This window comes from Rhinopithecus roxellana, chromosome 6, assembly GCF_007565055.1.
Source record: "Rhinopithecus roxellana isolate Shanxi Qingling chromosome 6, ASM756505v1, whole genome shotgun sequence".
In the NCBI taxonomy this organism is placed as follows: Eukaryota; Metazoa; Chordata; class Mammalia; order Primates; family Cercopithecidae; genus Rhinopithecus; species Rhinopithecus roxellana.
Genome location: NC_044554.1, coordinates 77,821,651 through 77,838,084, shown reverse-complemented (window position 1 = coordinate 77,838,084; position 16,434 = coordinate 77,821,651). Strand labels below are relative to the sequence as shown.

Below are 16,434 nucleotides of genomic sequence, written 5' to 3'. Positions count from 1 at the left end.
TACATACTTCCCCCATCCTTCCACAGTAACTCCTGAGGTGTTGCTCAGCCCTGCCACTTTTATTATTGATGTCAAAAGCGCCAGGCTCTGCAGGGACACCAGTGGGAGGTACAAAGGTGCCTGTCTGGGACCCGAGAATCTCAGTTCTGTAACTTTGCCCTCAGTCCAAGGTGTGCTGCTGCTGTTCGGAGCTAAGGCTGGTCAAGCACAGGTTGTAGAAGGAGTTGGGGTCAAAGGCTGCACTCACCTCTTGCCAGCCCACCCACCCAGCAGCTTGTAGTTCACTGGGGCTTTTTGGAGCGCCCCAGTAGTGAGGGTCCAATACCAAGACATAGGCTTCCGTGCCTGACCCGATGCAGATTCCCAGCAAGGCCTTAGACCTGGCATCCGCGTCCCCCCCAACCATGACTGGGCCCCCGCCCCCTGCGAAGTGGGAGTAAAGCCTCTCCAGCTCCTGGTGCAGCCCCGCTCCCCGGGGTACGTGGCAGAGGCGCCCCTGGGGCCCTCCGAAGTGAGCGAGGCAGAGGCTGGCCTCCACGCAGCCGATCCAGTCCTGGGAGCCCCGGAAGCCGGGGGGCTTGTCGCCCATGTCCTCCAGGGCCGCCTGCACGGCGGCCAGTCCCGGTACACCTGCGGGCTGGCCCTCCGGCCACGAGAACAGCGTCTGCAGAGTGCGGTAACCGCAGCCCCAACCGCGGTCGTCTAGGCCATCGCAGCCGTAGTGGTAGTAGAGGTAGTGGCCCGAGAGCAGCGCCAGGCGGGCGGGGCCGCGGCTTGGCGGAGGCAGGCCCATGTGGACGTCCCTCAGCAGCTCCAGGGCGGTGGGCGGGAGCGGAGGTCCCAGGCCAGGCACAGCGTCCTCCTAGCGGCGCGGAGCGACCTCAGGCCCCAAGACTTCCTTTCGGCTCCGGGTCTTTGGTCAGCTGCCGCAGGACTGGCGCGCAGGCTGGGGACGCGCTCCCCGAGCCTCGTTGATCACCGCAGGCAGCAAGCGGCAACCACCTAGCGGCATCGACCCAGGTGCTCCCACAATGCTCTGCCGCGCTCCGCCCCTCCGCCCCTCCGCCCCTCCGCCCCTCCGCCCCTCCGCCCCTCCGCCCCTCCGCCCCTCCGCCCCTCCGCCCCTCCGCCCCTCCGCCCCTCCGCTGTGCCAGCCTGCCGACCCGCGGGCCTCATTGCGCAGGCGCGAGCTCCGCCCGGCGGGGCAGGGCGGGGGATTGGCGTTCGCTGGAATGAGCAGGCGCCTTGGGGCCACCTCGGAGCTCGCCTGTTTCTTGACCTGCAGCCCCGCTCCTGCATAGACTCGGCCCCCGTGATTCCGGCGTTCTGCCCCTACCCCTAGCTCCCTAGTTGCGCACACTCCCGTGGCTGTAACAGTTTATTGGCAGCCCAGAGGGGCGAAGGCACCGCGGGGGAGGGAGCTCAGTCCGAGACATGCAGAGGACCGGGAGCCCCGGGGGACGTCGGGGGTGGAGTGGGGATGGGCAGGGTCTGGGGCTTCTCTGTGTTATAGCCCAGCCCTGAAATAAATAGTATATACAGCTAGGAGGCCGGGCGGAGCGGGGGACTTGGGGGTCCCGCCGGGGTCACAGGTCTGAGCAGCGATCCTGCTTGCTGTAGTGGTCGAACTGGTTCTTCCAGTGCACCATGTAGGAGCTCCAGCGGTGGAACTCGGCCTTCCACTGGCGCTCCGCCTCGTCGAGCGTGTCTGTGGCCAGGGCGCCCGGCGAGGCGCGGGGGAGGACGATACGAAGAAGGTCGGGGATCGGACATTTGGGCGGGTGGGTGGGGGCATGAGTGCAGGGAGGACGCACGGAGAAATGCAGGCGACCACGTGGAACGGTGGCAAGATGATCAGGAGAATGTGCGAAAGACGAGAGGGAGGATGAGGGCAGAGGCGGGGCCAGAGAAGGACAGCAGGAAGGAGAGAGGAGGAGAAAAGAATGACCGGAAGACAGGGGGACAGAGGGGACAGGAGGGGGAGGTTGGGGGAAAAAGAAGAGACAGAAATGGTTGACCGTTATAGCCCAATGGGGGGTGCTACCCAGCCCAGGGCCTCCCTCTTCCCCCCAATGTCAGGCTCAGGTTCCAAAAGATAATTTTATAAAAGAATACTGGCTTTTCCATTTCCATTCAAACAACAAAGGCGTGGGGGTCCCTGAGAAGGGTGGGAGGCACAGTCCCCTCCTCCTGCCCTGTCCAGTGTGAGTCTCTTGGTTTGAGGAGGGAGGGGTCACTGGGTCTGAGATCCCTGAGTGGGGCCCTTCCCCACTGTCCGACCACTCATTAGAGGAGGGGCCTCTGTGGCCCTAGGGGAAGAGGCTGTGGTGACAGCCGCAGGAGGTGGGAGAGGAGAAGGAGGAGAAGCTGGTGGAGGAGGAGGAGGGGCAGGGGGAGGCCGGGCCTCGGAGCAGCCTCCCCATGGGTGAAGCCTGGGCAGGTGCTGGGAGCCTCCGAGGCTAGGGGGAGAAGAGAGGGGTTACACCTGGCCAGCTCCCACTCCCCTCCTCCCAGCCGCTGCCCGCTGGCCCCTGCGTACCGGTGGCGCTGAGCAATTTGGGGAGGAAACGGTTCCAGAAGGCGCAGGCCTGGGCGCGCAGCCCCCGCCGCACCTCCAGCGGCCGCAGGTCCAGACTCACGTACTGCTGAGCCCCCGCCGTGTACGGGGGCCATTGCGGGGCCTTGGGGTCTCGGGGCTCATTGGGGTCCCTGCGGAAGGAAGGGAAGGCTCAGTCCAGACGGGCAGTGGGAGGCGGCGGCCCCCAACCCCACGGGACCCGGACTCTTCAGCTCTGCGGAGAGCCCCAGAGAGCCCGTCCCCTCCCTCCCACCACCAAGTCACTTCTTTCCCTTCTCCAGTGTGCCCGCTCATGGGGTCTTCCCTTCCGCCTATGCTCCCTGTCTCCTCTCCGTTTCCCTCAGCTTTTCTGTTCCATCTTTGTTTCTCCCACTAAAAAAATGGTTAGGATGTCTTAAGCCCTTCCTAAATAACCAGGACGGGTCCTATGTCTACAAACATCACATTTTTTAACAACCACCATCCGATGCTAGATTTCATTGTCCTCTTCTTGATCCAGGTAAACAGGTGTGTGTGTGAGAGAATGTGTCACTGCTAGTGAATCATCACTGGTTTGATTTAATCCAGCTCCAACTGCTTTGTCTTGGTCTGCCGTCTTTTTTTTTTTTTTTTCCTAGAGATAGGGTCGCTCAGGCTGGAGTGCAGTGGCACCGTCATAGCTCACTGCAGCCTCAACCTCCCAGGCTCAAGCAATCCTCCTGCCTCAGCTTCCCAAGTAGCTGGGACTGCAGGCACGAGCCACTATACCTGGCTAAGTTTTGTATTTTTTTTTTTTTTCAAGAGTCAGGGTCTTGTTATGTTGTCCAGTCTGGTCTCAAACTCCTGGCCTCAAGGGATCCTCCCACCTTGCCCTCCCAAAGGGCTGGGATTACAGGGGTGAGGCTCATCCCCCCGTGTCTATCTCGTCTCTTCCTCACTTTTCTTTGCCTCTGTCTGCCTCTGCAAGACCTCCTCTGCCTACTCTGTCTCCTTTCTTTTGCTCTCCCCTTTTATCTTCTTTGTGAGCATGTCCCTCTCTGGCTGTCCTATCCTGCCCGTCCTACCCATCCTTTCTGTCTCTGTGTGTCTGCCTCTTTTTGTGTGTCTCCCCGCCCCTGACTCCTGTCCTCCCCAGCCTCCTCTCCCTCTGCACTGCTGACCCTGTGCGGGCGAAGTTGGCCCAGTATCGCATCAGTCGCTGGGCGAAGATTTTCTCCTCCGCGGTGTAGTTTCGAGAGGGGTCCAGGGGGATCCCAAAGATGAACTCGATCTCGTAGCCGTGGGGCACCCCCATCCACAGGGGCCAGGAGAGCGTGGAGGCACGGTGTTCAAAGACGTAGGCATAGACCCGGGCACCCTGGGCAGCCAGTCGCCCAGCCAGCTGGGCCACGGGGCACACGACATTGTGGTCACCCACCACATCGCTCAGGGCCTCCCTCAGGCGTGCTGGGTCCTCGGGATGCAGCCAGTCTGTGTAATGCAGGACCACAGCCTCGGCTGCCAGGTCACTTACCTGGGGGACCCCGACCCGCACCCCGGCCAGGAACTCGGCCCGGCTGATGAGAGACTCGTTGTCTTTGCTGAAGCCTGGGGCCCCATAAACCAGAAAATATGAGCCCTCATCCTTCACCACACCCACCAGCACCTGGGGGTGAGGGAAAGGGGAGTGGGATGGAGGGACAGGCACAGACAGACAAGTAGACAGAAACAGATGGACAGACAAAGAGCCAGAGAGATGAACAATTACAGACCTGGAACCATGGACAGAGAGAGGACGAAATCGGGCGAGGGACTCAGAGAAACAGAAAATAGACCCATGGTGGCTTTTGTGTCTGCCCTGCTGACCACCCTGGGATCTGAGCCTTCAGGGAGGACTTCTGGGACTTCTGGGAATGGGTCTAGGGAAGCCCTCATGCCTGTGGGGTCCCTGTGGGGAGGGGAGGGACTGTTGGGACCCAGAGGAGCCAGCTTCACCCCCACCAGTCACTAGTTACCTGCAGGCCATGGAAGTCTCCCGCGTTGATAAGAGCCTCTGGGGTGTCACTGAGGAAGTCTCCATCTACCACAGGTACGAAGGAGAACCGGAAGACGCTTTCTTGAGGCAGCACATGCCATTCGTGGTTCACCAGGACCTGCGCTGGTCGTGTCCGAAGGCAGGCTACTAGTTCTGTGTCATTCCCACCAGTGCCACCCGGGGGACAGCCCACAAGGTGGGCCAGCTGTGTGGCCCTGCGGCGGGCCTCTCCCATGCCCACCGTGGCCCAGGGTCCATTGGGGGCACCGCTCTGCAGCACGGCCCTGTGGAACAAACCCCGGCTGGGCGGGGACAGCAGATGCATGCCCACTGAGGCAGCACCCGCGCTCTCCCCAAACAGTGTCACTGATGTCGGGTCCCCCCCAAAGGCTGCCACGTTCTCCTGCACCCACTGCAGGGCCAGCCTCTGATCCAGGAGACCCACATTGCCTGGGGCCTCTCGGCTCCCGGGCAGGGCCAGGAAGCCAAAGGCTCCCACCCGGTAGTTCATGGACACCAGCACAGTCCTCTCGGCCTGTACCAAGAAGCGGCCATCATATACGTCTAAGGAGGAGGCCCCACTGTAGAAGCCACCCCCATAGATCCAGACGAGGACAGGGGTGGGGGATGTAGGCCGGGGGTATGGTGTCCACACGTTGAGGTAGAGGCAGTCCTCGCTCAGCTCACGGTTGGGGTTCCACATCTCGGTGCCCTCAAAACCTGGGTATAAGGTGTCCACATACTGGTAGCAGACACTCTGGAAGGTTGTAGCATCTACCACCCCTGACCAAGGCTGCTTGGGCTCCGGTGGCAGAAAGCGACGAGGTCCCATGGGTGGCTCCGCAAAGGGTATGCCCAGGAAAGCAGAGACGGGGCCCCCGGGGGTCTTCAGACGAATGCCCCGCAGCCGGCCCCCACGAACAGTCACCAGCAGCTCTGCATCCTCCCGGCCCTCAGCCCCCATTCCTCCTCCCAGGAGCCAGAGAAGGAGGAGAAGGAGTGGAGACGCCAGGGAAGGTGTGTGCAGGGGACACTGCGGGGGCCTCATGGCTGCAGGGCAGGCAGTGTCTGCTGGGAGAAAGAAAGGGAAAGGGTGAAGGGTCGGTCGAGAAGCCAGGAGGGAGGAGATTAGGACATGGTCGGCCCAAGGGTTATCGCTCAGCTGCAGAGGAGGTGGGGCAGGTTGGCAAAGATGAGGGGAGACAGGGAGGGAGAGAAGGAGACAGGCAGAGACAAGGACACAGGCCATCAGGCAGGAGGGGACGGAGATCAGGCAGACACTTACATCCAGACAAATGAAGGGAACAGAGAGGAGCACTCTCTCTACCCCCCAGGGGTCCACCGCCCTCACCTCTTCCCGGAACTGGGCCGAGCCCAGCTCGTGCAGTGCGGGCACCAGAGGCCTCAGTCCACTCACAGGCCACCCGACAGGGGCGCGGCCTCACGGACGGGCGGCGCCGCTGGGGGAGCTTGCTGCGGCCTGAAGGCGCAGCCCCGCTCTCCTGCGTTGGCCAGGCCCGGGGCCCTGGGGGACGGTGGGCTGGGCATTCAGGGTGTGGAAGCCTTAGGTCCCGGGGTCCCCCAAATCCTGCCTAGTCCACTCCCCACCCAACCCTGCCCCGTCTCATCCAATGTCTGGCACCGAGCACTGATGCCCGCGGGTTCCCATCAGCTGCGCACGTTCCCAGCCCAGCCCCAGCAAACAGGCTAGCCAGCCCGTGTCCCCCAGGACTCGAGAGCCCCCCATCCGTCTGAAGCTGCCGTGCACGCCGCCGCCGGCGGAGGGCAGTAGAGACCGAGAAAAGGTCGGCGCTCCCCGCCCCGAGCCGGGAACCGGGAGCCGGGAACTTGGGGTGGGGGACTGGGGGCTCAAGGGCCTTGCAGAGCCGCCTGAAGGGCGAGCCGGGACGCTTGTGTTCCCAGGGCTCCGGAGATCCCCGGCTGCAGGGGCGGGGGCGCTATTTTGGGGGCAGCAGCTGTTACGGTTCCGGCATCTCCAGCCAAAGGATCAAAATTCCCCGGGTGGGAACTCCCCCGCTCTCCCGCCGGTCACCCCTCGCCCAGCCCCCACTGTCCTGAGCTAGGGGTGGTGATGCTGCTGGAGATTAACTAGGAAACCCAAGTGGCGCTAATTATAACTCGGGGCTTCCGCTGAGCCTTCCCTTCCCAAAAAATAGAGATGGAGTCTCCGCGGGAGGGGGCGTCCTGGGCCTGGGAGGGGGCCTCTGCGGGGCGCTGCGCAGGGGCGCTGCGCAGGGGCGCTGGGCTTGTGGCCTTGTGGATGGGGGTGCCCAGCCCGGCGCCGGGAACCTGCGCAGCTCGGGTACCGCCCCAGTCAGGGGGTGTCTTCCAGTGGCCCCGGACTAGGGAGCGATCGGGGAAAGGGCGCTCGAGGGTCCCCGCGGGAATCGGAGCGCAGAGGCGGCGGCCGTCCCCGCGGGCTTGGGCTCCTGCGTGGGCGTCGGTGAGTGTGAGGCGGCCGGGGAAGAGTTCCCGACGAGTGCGGGGCAGTGGAGGGCGGCGCTGGGCAGGCCCGGCGACGCGGGAGCCGTCCCGTTAGGGGGGCCTGGACCCCTCAGGGAGCGCACGGTGCCCCGGACGCGGGCCGGAAGGAGAGTCCCGGGCGGGGAGGGAGACTCACCTGAGGCGGCCGAGCCGGGCCGGGCCGGGCCGCGCCGGGAGCTGGAGGCGGCCGATGTTCCCCGGCGCAGGCTGAGCCGACTCTGACAGCCGCCGCCTCCGGCCCCCCGCACACACCCCCTGCGGGCTGCACAGCGCCCCCGCCCGCCCCCGCCCACTGTCTCCGCCCCCGCCCCTCCCCGCTTCCCCGGGCGGCCACCTCCCCTCTCTCTCCCTCCCTCGGAGCCGAGACCCGGAGACCCCGGGGCCCAGACGCACTCCAGTGCCAGACGCCGACCGACGACAAACGCGCAGTGACAGACGCGACCCAAAGACCTGCAACGGCGGAGCAGACACCCACGTGACAGACAGACGGACAGAAGCCCGTGGAGACAGACACGCGCAGACGGACGACCTCATGCAGCGACAGGCACAGACAAACGCAGGGACCGACTTTCACAGACGGACGGACACACTTGGACACCCTGACGGTCTCGCTTGAGGCTGGGGAAGTTAGCGCAAGGCCAAGGGGCCATGCATCCCCCGCCACGACACAGACAGGGGTGGCATGGTTGGAGAGGTATGTGGGAGTGTGGCCGAGGACTGTCCCGTTAGGGGTCCAGGTGGCACTGGTGCAGAAAAGGTGACGTGGGACACTCCTGGGGATGAAGGAACACCTGTGGGAATGGAGGTGTAAACATGGGATCGCGAGTGGAAATGAGGTGGGAGGGCATGGAGACAGGAGACTCCCGGGGGAGGAAAGGGTGACTCGGGGACACCTGAGAAGACAGGCCAGAGTGGTGGCACGCGCAAGGCTGCGGGTCGAGGCCGCACTCCGCGGTGGCAGTGGAAACTTCTGGAATCCCCGCGGGTGGGTCTGCGCTGGTTCCCTGACGGGTGACCTCGGACTTTCGTCCGTCACCAGGGTCAGGTCGGGGCATGACATCACCAGGCCTAGCATTCATTGGCCGCACTGCTGGCAGGTGGGAGCGGCCTGGCCCGGGCGCCCCTAGCCTGCTCCAAGGGGCCTGACCCGCGCAGATTGCCCCCCGCCCCGCCCTCCAGGAGGTCACCCGTGTGGACAGGGCTGCTGCAGCAGGGTCCCCAAGCCCGAGGTGCAGGCGGCAATACCGCGCGGCGCCCGCTTTCCGGAGGCTGCGGGCTCTGGAACCCTCAGGACCCCGCGTGGGAGAGCGGCCGGCGCAGGCCAGCGTCGGGGCGTGCGTGCGCGCGCGCGGCGGTGCGGGGAGCGGCGTGGGATGGGCGCGTGCGCGCACGCTCGCTCTGGCCGCCTCGCGCCCCGCAGCGCCCCGGGCACGCGTGCGCCGCCACTTGGTACCTCGAGCGCTGGGTCTCGGGGCCTCGCAGGGGTTGAATCCGGAGTCTTGCCCGTCCCTGGCCGCGCGGTTCACGGCTTTCCAAGCTGGGCGCGCCCCACGCCTGCCAGCCCCACGGGAACCGGGTCCCGCAGGCACGGACACTCGCACTCTGCTCGCTGGAGACGGCCGCCAGGTGGCGCAAAAAGCAGCCGCTTGGGTCTTGGAGACTGAGCTGGGTTGGGGGTGTTGGGGAGATGAACCCCTCGCCATCTGTGCCCACTGTCTCCGGCTCTCCCCGCCCCAATCTCAGGCAACCCTAGATCTCCTGCCTGGACACCGAGGCTCCCTGCATCCGGCCTTCAGCGTCCTAGCCGCACTAATTGAAGGCTCCCCACCGGCTAGACCGTGTGCCCTAGTTGAGATCCCTGAAGATCAGGTGTTAAGGGCTGTGCATGGGTGCAGGGGACAGGAGAATGGACGGTGGGTGTTGCTGCGGGGGGAATGGATCTGAGGCAGGTTTCTAAGCGTGGTAATTATGAATCATTAAAATGATGGGGCCGGGTGCGGCCCCTAGTGCAGTGCCTGTAATCCCAGCACTCTGGGAGGCCGAGGCGGGAGGATCACCTCAGTCCAGGAGTTGGAGACCAGCCTGGGCAACATAGCGAGACTCCCTTCTCAGCAAAAAAATAAAATGATGGAAACAAACTATGAACGAGTGTGCTGAGGCCTGCCCAAGTCCTGAGGCTTTAGGGAATTTTGACCCTGCTAGTGATAAAGGCTTTCCCTATCACCCTCCAGACGAGCTGTGCCACGCAGGTGTCACCTAACCTCTGTCGTCACAAGTTTCTAGGCCTGTACAATGAAGATAGGGAGGGCAGGGACAGTTTATCACCAGGGTTATCATTTCCTGGAACTATCCCTCTTTTCGCCTTGAGCTCTCAGCAACCTTTGTCAACACAGGCACCTAACCTGTCAAGCCAGGAGGCCTTTCCCTACATAGTCTAGCATAGTAAACTTCCCAGCATCCTCTAGGACCCCACCCTCAACAGCTGTCACTGCAGGGATGTCCTTGATTTTTCCCATTTCTTCTCTAACCATTTCTTTTTATCCAGGAATCAGCCTTGCTTCTACTGCCAGTTCTGCCAATTCAGAGAATCCCCCTACCCCTCTTTTATCTCTGTCTCCCATCTTGGCAGGAAGCCCCAATTTAAAAAAAAAAATTTTTTTTTTTTTTTTGTTAGACAGGGTCTCGCTCTGTCACCTAGGCTAGAGTGTAATGGCGCCATCTCAGCTCGCTGCAACCTCTGCCTCCTGGGCTCAAGGATTCTCCTGTCCCAACCTCCTGAGTGGTTGGGACTAGAGGCACCTGCCACCACGCCTGGCTAATTTTTGTATTTGTAGCAGGGTGGGGTTTCACCATGTTGGCCAGGCTGGTCTCAGTCTCCTGACCTCAGGTGATCCTCCAGCCTCAGCCTCCCAAAGTGTTGGGATTTCAGGCATGAGCCACCATGCCTGGCAGGGAACCCCACTTCTATTACAGACCTTGATCCACATCTTCTAACAAAAAAGATTCGTATTTCCTCTATTTATTGGTTAATATTCAGTTCAGCTGTATGAGACCAAAAACCAAATAATGGCTTTAACAAAATATAATAGAGGCTGAGTGCGGTGGCTCACCCCTGTAATCCCAGCACTTTGGGAGGCTGAGGCGGAGTGGATCACCTGTAATCCCGGAGGCCGAGACGGGTGGATCACCTGAGGTTGGGAGTTCAAGACCAACCTGACCAACATGGAGAAACCCCGTCTCTACTAAAAATACAAAAAAATTAGCTGGACGTGGTGGCCCATGCTTGTAATCTCAGCTACTCAGGAGGCTGAGGCAGGAGAATCGCTTGAACTCGGGAGGCAGAGGTTGCAGTGAACAGAGATCACGCCATTGTACTCCAGCCTGGGCAACAGGAGCAAAACTCCATCTCAAAAATAATAATAATAGGCCAGGCGCGGTGGCTCACGCCTGTAATCCCAGCACTTTGGGAGGCCGAGGCGGGCGGATCACGAGGTCAGCAGATCGAGACCATCCTGGCTAACATGGTGAAGCCCCGTCTCTACTAAAAATACAAAAAATTAGTCGGGCGTGATGGCGGGTGCCTGTAGTCCCAGCTACTCGGGAGGCTGAGGCAGGAGAATGGCGTGAACCCGGGAGGCGGAGCTTGCAGTGAGCTGAGATCCGGCCACTGCACTCCAGCCTGGGCGACAGAGTGAGACTGTCTCAAAAAAAAAAAAAAAAAAAAAAAGAAAGAAAGAAAATAAAAATAATAGAAATGTATTTCTTGGGCCAGGTGCAGTGACTGTCATCCCAGAATTTTGGGAGGACGAGGAGAGAGGATCACTTGAGGCCAGGAGTATGAGACCAGCACAGCCAATGTAGTGAGACCCTGTCTCTACAAAAAATAAAAATAAATAGTTGGGTGTGGTGGTGCATACGTACAGTTCTAGCTACTTGGGAGGCTGAAGCGGGAGGATCACTTGAGGCCAGGAGTTCAAAACCAGCCTGGGCAACATGGTAAAACCTTGTCTCTACTAAAAATACAAAAATTAGCTCGATGAGGTGGCGCGTGCCTGTACTCCTAGCTACTTGGGAGGCTGAGGCACGAGAATTGCTTGAACCTGGGAGGCAGAGATTGCAGTGGGCCAAGATCTCACCACTGCGCTCCAGCTTGGGTAACAGAGGGAGACTCTGTCTCAAAAAAAAAGAAAAAGAAAAAAAGACCCAGAAATGGGTCGTGCAGGGTTGGCATGGTGCCCTCAATGTCGGGGTCCAGGCTTCTTTACACAGAACCTTGTTGCTTCTTACACAGTATCTTGTTACTGCACCATCTTCAGCATGTGACTTCCACCGCATGGCATAGAATGGCTGCTGGAACATCAGCAATCACATCTACATTCCAGCCAGCAGGAAGGAGGAGGGGCTGAAGAAGAGTATCTCCTATTTATTTATATATATATATATTTATTTATTTGACAGAGTCTCACTCTGTTGCCCCAGACTGGAGTGCAGTGGTGCGATCTTGGCTCACTGCAACCTCCACCTCCCAGGTTCAAGCGATTCTCCTGCCTCAGCCTCCTGAGTAGCTGGGATTACAGGTGCGCACCACCATGCCTGGTTAATTTTTTGTATTTTTAGTAGAGATGGAGTTTCACCATGTTGGCCAGGCTGGTCTCAAACTCCTGGCCTCAAGTGATCCACCTGCCTCGGCCTCCCAAAGTGCTGGGATTACAGGCCTGAGCCACCATACCCAGCCGAACTCTTCCTTTAATGATGAACCTTTGCCTAATCCCTCATTAAGTGAGATTGTAACCTGGCAGAATTGGGAGCCTGAGGCCACATAAAGGACTTTCCTCCCTCTGCCCACCCCTTCCTATGTCCCCTACTTAATGTTGGGCCAGTCTTCCTGCTGGATTCAAGTTACGTCATCCTACACAGGATGGGATGATTTCTCTTTGCAGCTTATCCATCCTTTTTACCCTTTTCTCTTTTGCTAGCTATGAGCATTTCACACATTTTTTATAGCTTGTCTCTATAAAGTCTTACTTTGTTTTCACAATTTTGTTAAATATTTAATGAGTGTACAGTATTTCCCATGGAATTTGCCAAATAACCTTTTGCTTAGTTGAGCCTCTTTTCTGGCGGGGGGTAGAGTGGAGCAGGGGTGGCATACCCTTGTGCTCAGGTTTTTTTTGCATGTCTTTTATTTTTGTTTTTGCTTTTTTTGTCTCATTTTGTCACCTGCGGTTGGAGTGTAATGGTGTGATCATATCTCATTGCAGCCTTGAAGTCCTGGGCTCAAGCAGTAATCCTACTTCAGCCTTCTGAATAGCTGGGACCACAGGTGGCACCACCACTCCCAGCTAATTTTTAAATATTTTATTAATTTGTAGAGACGGGGTCTTGCTATGTTGCCCAGGCTGGTCTTGAACTCCTGGGCTCAAGTGAGCCTCCCGCCTCTGCCTCCCAAAGTGCTGGGATTACAGGCGTGAGCCACCATGCCTGGCCATCAGAACTGATCAGTACTTTTCTTGGCATTCCTTTCTGCCCATGAATGTGAGTGCTTCTGAAAGGAGTGAAATATGCAATTTAATTCACCAGTAGTACATTGAACTCCACGTTGCCACTCATCTTCCCTGGTATGACCTGACATCCATCTGACATGGTCCCTGGCATGCTGGGCTAACTGGCTGCTTAGATCCTGGTCTCACAGGTTCCAGCGAACCCTGACTTGGTTTTCAGTTTAAATGTTAGCAATGCATCTTGAATGGCTTCTTGGGAACAGCTGGTGAGGTTATACTAGGTGCTATAGATGTTTGACACCCAAAGAGCTCCTGGTCACTCCTGGCTGCCCTGCAGGTATCAAGTGGCCAAGTGAGAGCCATGCTGGAAGCACAGGTTCCACAGATGACCTTGGCTGGGGTTCCAGGGACACTGAGTATTTAGCACAAGATTGGTGCAGAAGTGAGGAGGACCAGTTTGGGATTCTGCCACCTGGCTTGGGGACAGTGCAGGCTGGCTGTGAGGTTGGCCCAGTGGCCAGCTGGATCCCTTAAACGTCTACAACATTGGGGACAACAGGGTGGAGTGGAAGAGAAGCCCAGATTCAATGTTGCTTTCACAGTAGCATGTACGGAGAAGAAGATCTTGTTTGCCAGCTGCTTGCTGAATGCTTTGCTAAATATCATCTTATTTAATTCTCACTTGTAGCATTCAAATGGGGTAGGATGTATTTTCTTTCTTTTTTTTTTTTTTTTTTTTTGAGACAAAGTCTCGCTTTTGTCCCCCAGGCTGGAGTGCAATGGCACGATCTTGGCTCACTGCAACCTCTACCTCCCAGGTTCGAGTAATTCTCCCGCCTCAGCTTCCTGAGTAGCTGGGATTACAGGTGTGTACCACCATGCCCGGCTAATTTTTTGTATTTTAAGTAGAGACGGAATTTCACCAGGTTGGCCAGACTGGTCTCAAACTCCTGACCTCAGGAGATCCGCCCACCTCGGCCTCCCAAAGTGTTGGGATTACAGACATGAGCCACTGCACCCAGCTCCAATGGGGTAGGCTGTATTTTCATTACAATTTTTTTTTTTTTGAGACAGAGTCTCAATCTGTCACCCAGGCTGGAGTGCAATGGTGTGATCTTGGCTCACTACCTCCTAGGTTCAAGTGATTCTCCTGTCTCAGCCTCCTGAGTAGCTGGGATTACAGACGCCTGCCATCATGCCCAGCTAATTTTTCTATTTTTAATAGTAATGGGGTTTCACCTTGTTGGCCAGGCTGGTCTCTAACTCCTGACCTCAGCTCATCCACCTGCCTTGACCTCCCAAAGTCCTGGGATTACGGGCATGAGCCACCACACCCAGGCTATTCTTAGTACAATTTAACAGCTGGGAAACTGAAACTGATGCCCAGAGGCGTTATATACAGCTGATGATACAGAGTTTGTTTCGTTTCATTAGCTGGTAAATTGCAGACTTTGGACTTTGGGTGAGAACTCTGACCCGGATGGGCTGGGTTGTTTCATAGCGACTCACTCCTGTGACTTCCGGAAAATCAACTCCTAGAGTCTCTCAGGCCCTCCTGGCCCCTCCTTCCAAGGAGAGGGGTGTGGGGTGTGTGCATGGTTACAGGGTGGGGGTCCCTGCCCGAGTCTCTATGCTTCCTGGGAGATGATTCTCTTCTGCCTCCCATTCTCCCCCAAGTTCTTCCTCCTTTTTTTTTTTTTTTTTTTTTTTGAGACGGAGTCTTGCTTGTTGCCCAGGCTGGAGTGCAGTGGCGTGATCTCGGCTCACTGCAAGCTCTGCCTCCTGGGTTCACGCCATTCTCCCGCCTCAGCCTCCAAGTAGCTGGGACTACAGGCGCCCGCCTCCACGCCCGGCTAGTTTTTTGTATTTTTAGTAGAGACGGGGTTTCACCATGTTAGCCAGGATGGTCTTGATCTCCTGACCTCATGATCCACCCGCCTCGGCCTCCCAAAGTGCTGGGATTACAGGCTTGAGCCACCGCGCCCGGCCTTTTTTTGCCTCAGCCTCCTGAGTAGCTGGAATTACAGGTACACACCACCGTGCCTGGTTAATTTTTGTACTTTTTGTAGAGATGGGTTTTTGCCATGTTGGCCAGGCTGGTCTCAAACTCCTGACCTTGTCATCTGCCTCCCTGGGACTCCCGAAGTGTTGGGATTACAGGCGTGAGCCACTGCGCCTGGCCTGGGTTTAAATCTTGAGATGACAATTACTTCCTAGTCCTTCACTGTGCCTGCCCCGTTTCCCTACCCTTCTTCTCCCTAACTTACTTAGAGACTGTGGCTCTGCCACAGTGGAGGGTGGGGAGCCCTGGGGTCCTGGAGTGGCAGCATGTGGGCAGGTGCTTCCTCCCCTCCTCACTAGAGAGGTGCCCAGCAGGGACAGGGTGGGGGCTGGGGCTGGGGATGTGCTAGGAAGCTTTGTGCCATTGACACATGGGAACTACAGCAGAAAATGGATCAGCTCAGAGCATCTGGGGCCTCTCTGCATCTAGGGCTGGACTCCTCCTCCTTTATTTTTTAATTATTAATTTTTAATTTTTAAAAAAGAGATGGGAGCCTCACTGTGTTACCCAGGATGGAATGTGGTGGTGCGATTGTAGCTCACTGTAGCCTTGACCTCCTGAGCTCAAAGGATCCTCTCGCCTCAGCCTCCTGAGTAGCTGGGACTACAGACCCATGCCACCAAGCTTGGCTAATCTTTTTTTTGGATAGATGCAGGGTTTCGCTGTGTTGCCCAGGCTGAACTTGAACTCCTGGGCTTGAGCAATCCTCCTGCCTTCAGCCTCCTGAGTGGCTGGAATCGATTACAGGTGTGAGCCACCGCGCCTGGCTTCCTTACTTTCATTCAGCTGTGACACCCTCCCATCCTTGTCCTGGGCACACTTACAAATGTCTGTGCTGCAGGCAACAGTGATAGCCGGAAATGAGAGTGGAAAGATCTTAGAAGAGTGGGGAGAAGTTATTTCCTGGCTGGGGAATACCTTTTTTAAGTTACATTTTGGGCCAGGCATGGTGGCTCACGCCTTTAATCCCTGCACTTTGGGAGGCCGAGGTGGGTGGATCGCTTGAGCCCAGGAGTTCGAGATCAGCCTGGGCAACGTAGGGAGACCCCCCCCCCCCTTCTCTATAAAAAATACAAAAATTAGCTGGGTGTGGTGGTGCGTGGCTGTGGTCCCAGCTACTCAGGAGGCTGAGGTGGGAGGATCGCTTGGGCTTAGGAAGTCAAGGCTGCAGTGAGCTGAGATTATACCACTGCACTCCAGCCTAGGGTATAGAGGGAAATCCTGTCGTAAAAAACAAAAAACAAAAAACAAACACAAAAAACATTGTATTTTGTTTATTTGGACAGTTAGTGAATTCATAAAATTGAAAAGGCGTAAAGTGAAAAGTTCTCTTCTTCCCTGCCTTCCTCGACCCAGTATTCATTCCTAAAGCAGTGTTAGCTGTGGTCCTGTATTGCATATATTACCCACTTTTTTTCTTCATTTTTTCTGTGGCCCAAACAGGTACATGCATATATCATCAATATATATTTTTCTGCCCCGAATCCATGTTTTTACATAATTGTAGCATCCTTTATACACTCTTCTGTACTTGACTTAGAAAAAAAAAAAGAAAGAAACCTAGCTAACACTATATTTTAAGGATAGTTCCAGACTGGTACATCATAGACTTCCTCATTCTTTTTTTTTTTTAGACGAAGTTTAGCTCTGTCGCCCAGGTTGGAGCGCAGTGGCATGATCTCCAATCACTATAACGTCCATGCCACCCGCCCCCGCCCCAAGTTCAAGCGATTCTCCTGCCTCAGCGTCCCAAGTAGCTGGGATTATAGGCGCCCTGCACCACAACTGGCTAATT

At 57.5% G+C, this 16,434-nt stretch overlaps 2 protein-coding genes across 5 annotated transcripts; both read right to left on the bottom strand.

Moving 5' to 3' along the window:
- Positions 1-40: 40 nt before the first annotated feature.
- On the bottom strand, positions 41-1,056 carry UFSP1 (UFM1 specific peptidase 1 (inactive)). The gene has a single exon (XM_010377746.2). It carries the CDS (start codon positions 791-793, stop codon positions 161-163), a length of 633 nt encoding a protein of 210 aa, XP_010376048.1. The 5' UTR covers positions 794-1,056; the 3' UTR covers positions 41-160.
- A 309-nt stretch (positions 1,057-1,365) lies between these two features.
- ACHE (acetylcholinesterase (Cartwright blood group)) lies at positions 1,366-7,325 on the bottom strand. 4 transcript variants are annotated; one of them, XM_030933327.1, is made up of 5 exons: positions 7,213-7,325; positions 4,552-5,642; positions 3,718-4,202; positions 2,540-2,709; positions 1,366-1,708 (listed from the first exon to the last, which is right to left on the bottom strand). In XM_030933327.1, the coding sequence occupies exons 2-5, from the start codon at positions 5,617-5,619 to the stop codon at positions 1,587-1,589; spliced, it is 1,845 nt and encodes a 614-aa protein (XP_030789187.1). In that variant the 5' UTR covers positions 5,620-5,642; positions 7,213-7,325; the 3' UTR covers positions 1,366-1,586. The 4 variants fall into 4 exon arrangements, with proteins under 4 accessions (XP_030789187.1, XP_030789188.1, XP_030789185.1 ...); XM_030933328.1 differs by having other exon boundaries at positions 4,552-5,639; positions 7,213-7,299; XM_030933325.1 differs by lacking the exon at positions 1,366-1,708 and adding an exon at positions 2,087-2,459.
- Positions 7,326-16,434: the final 9,109 nt, after the last annotated feature.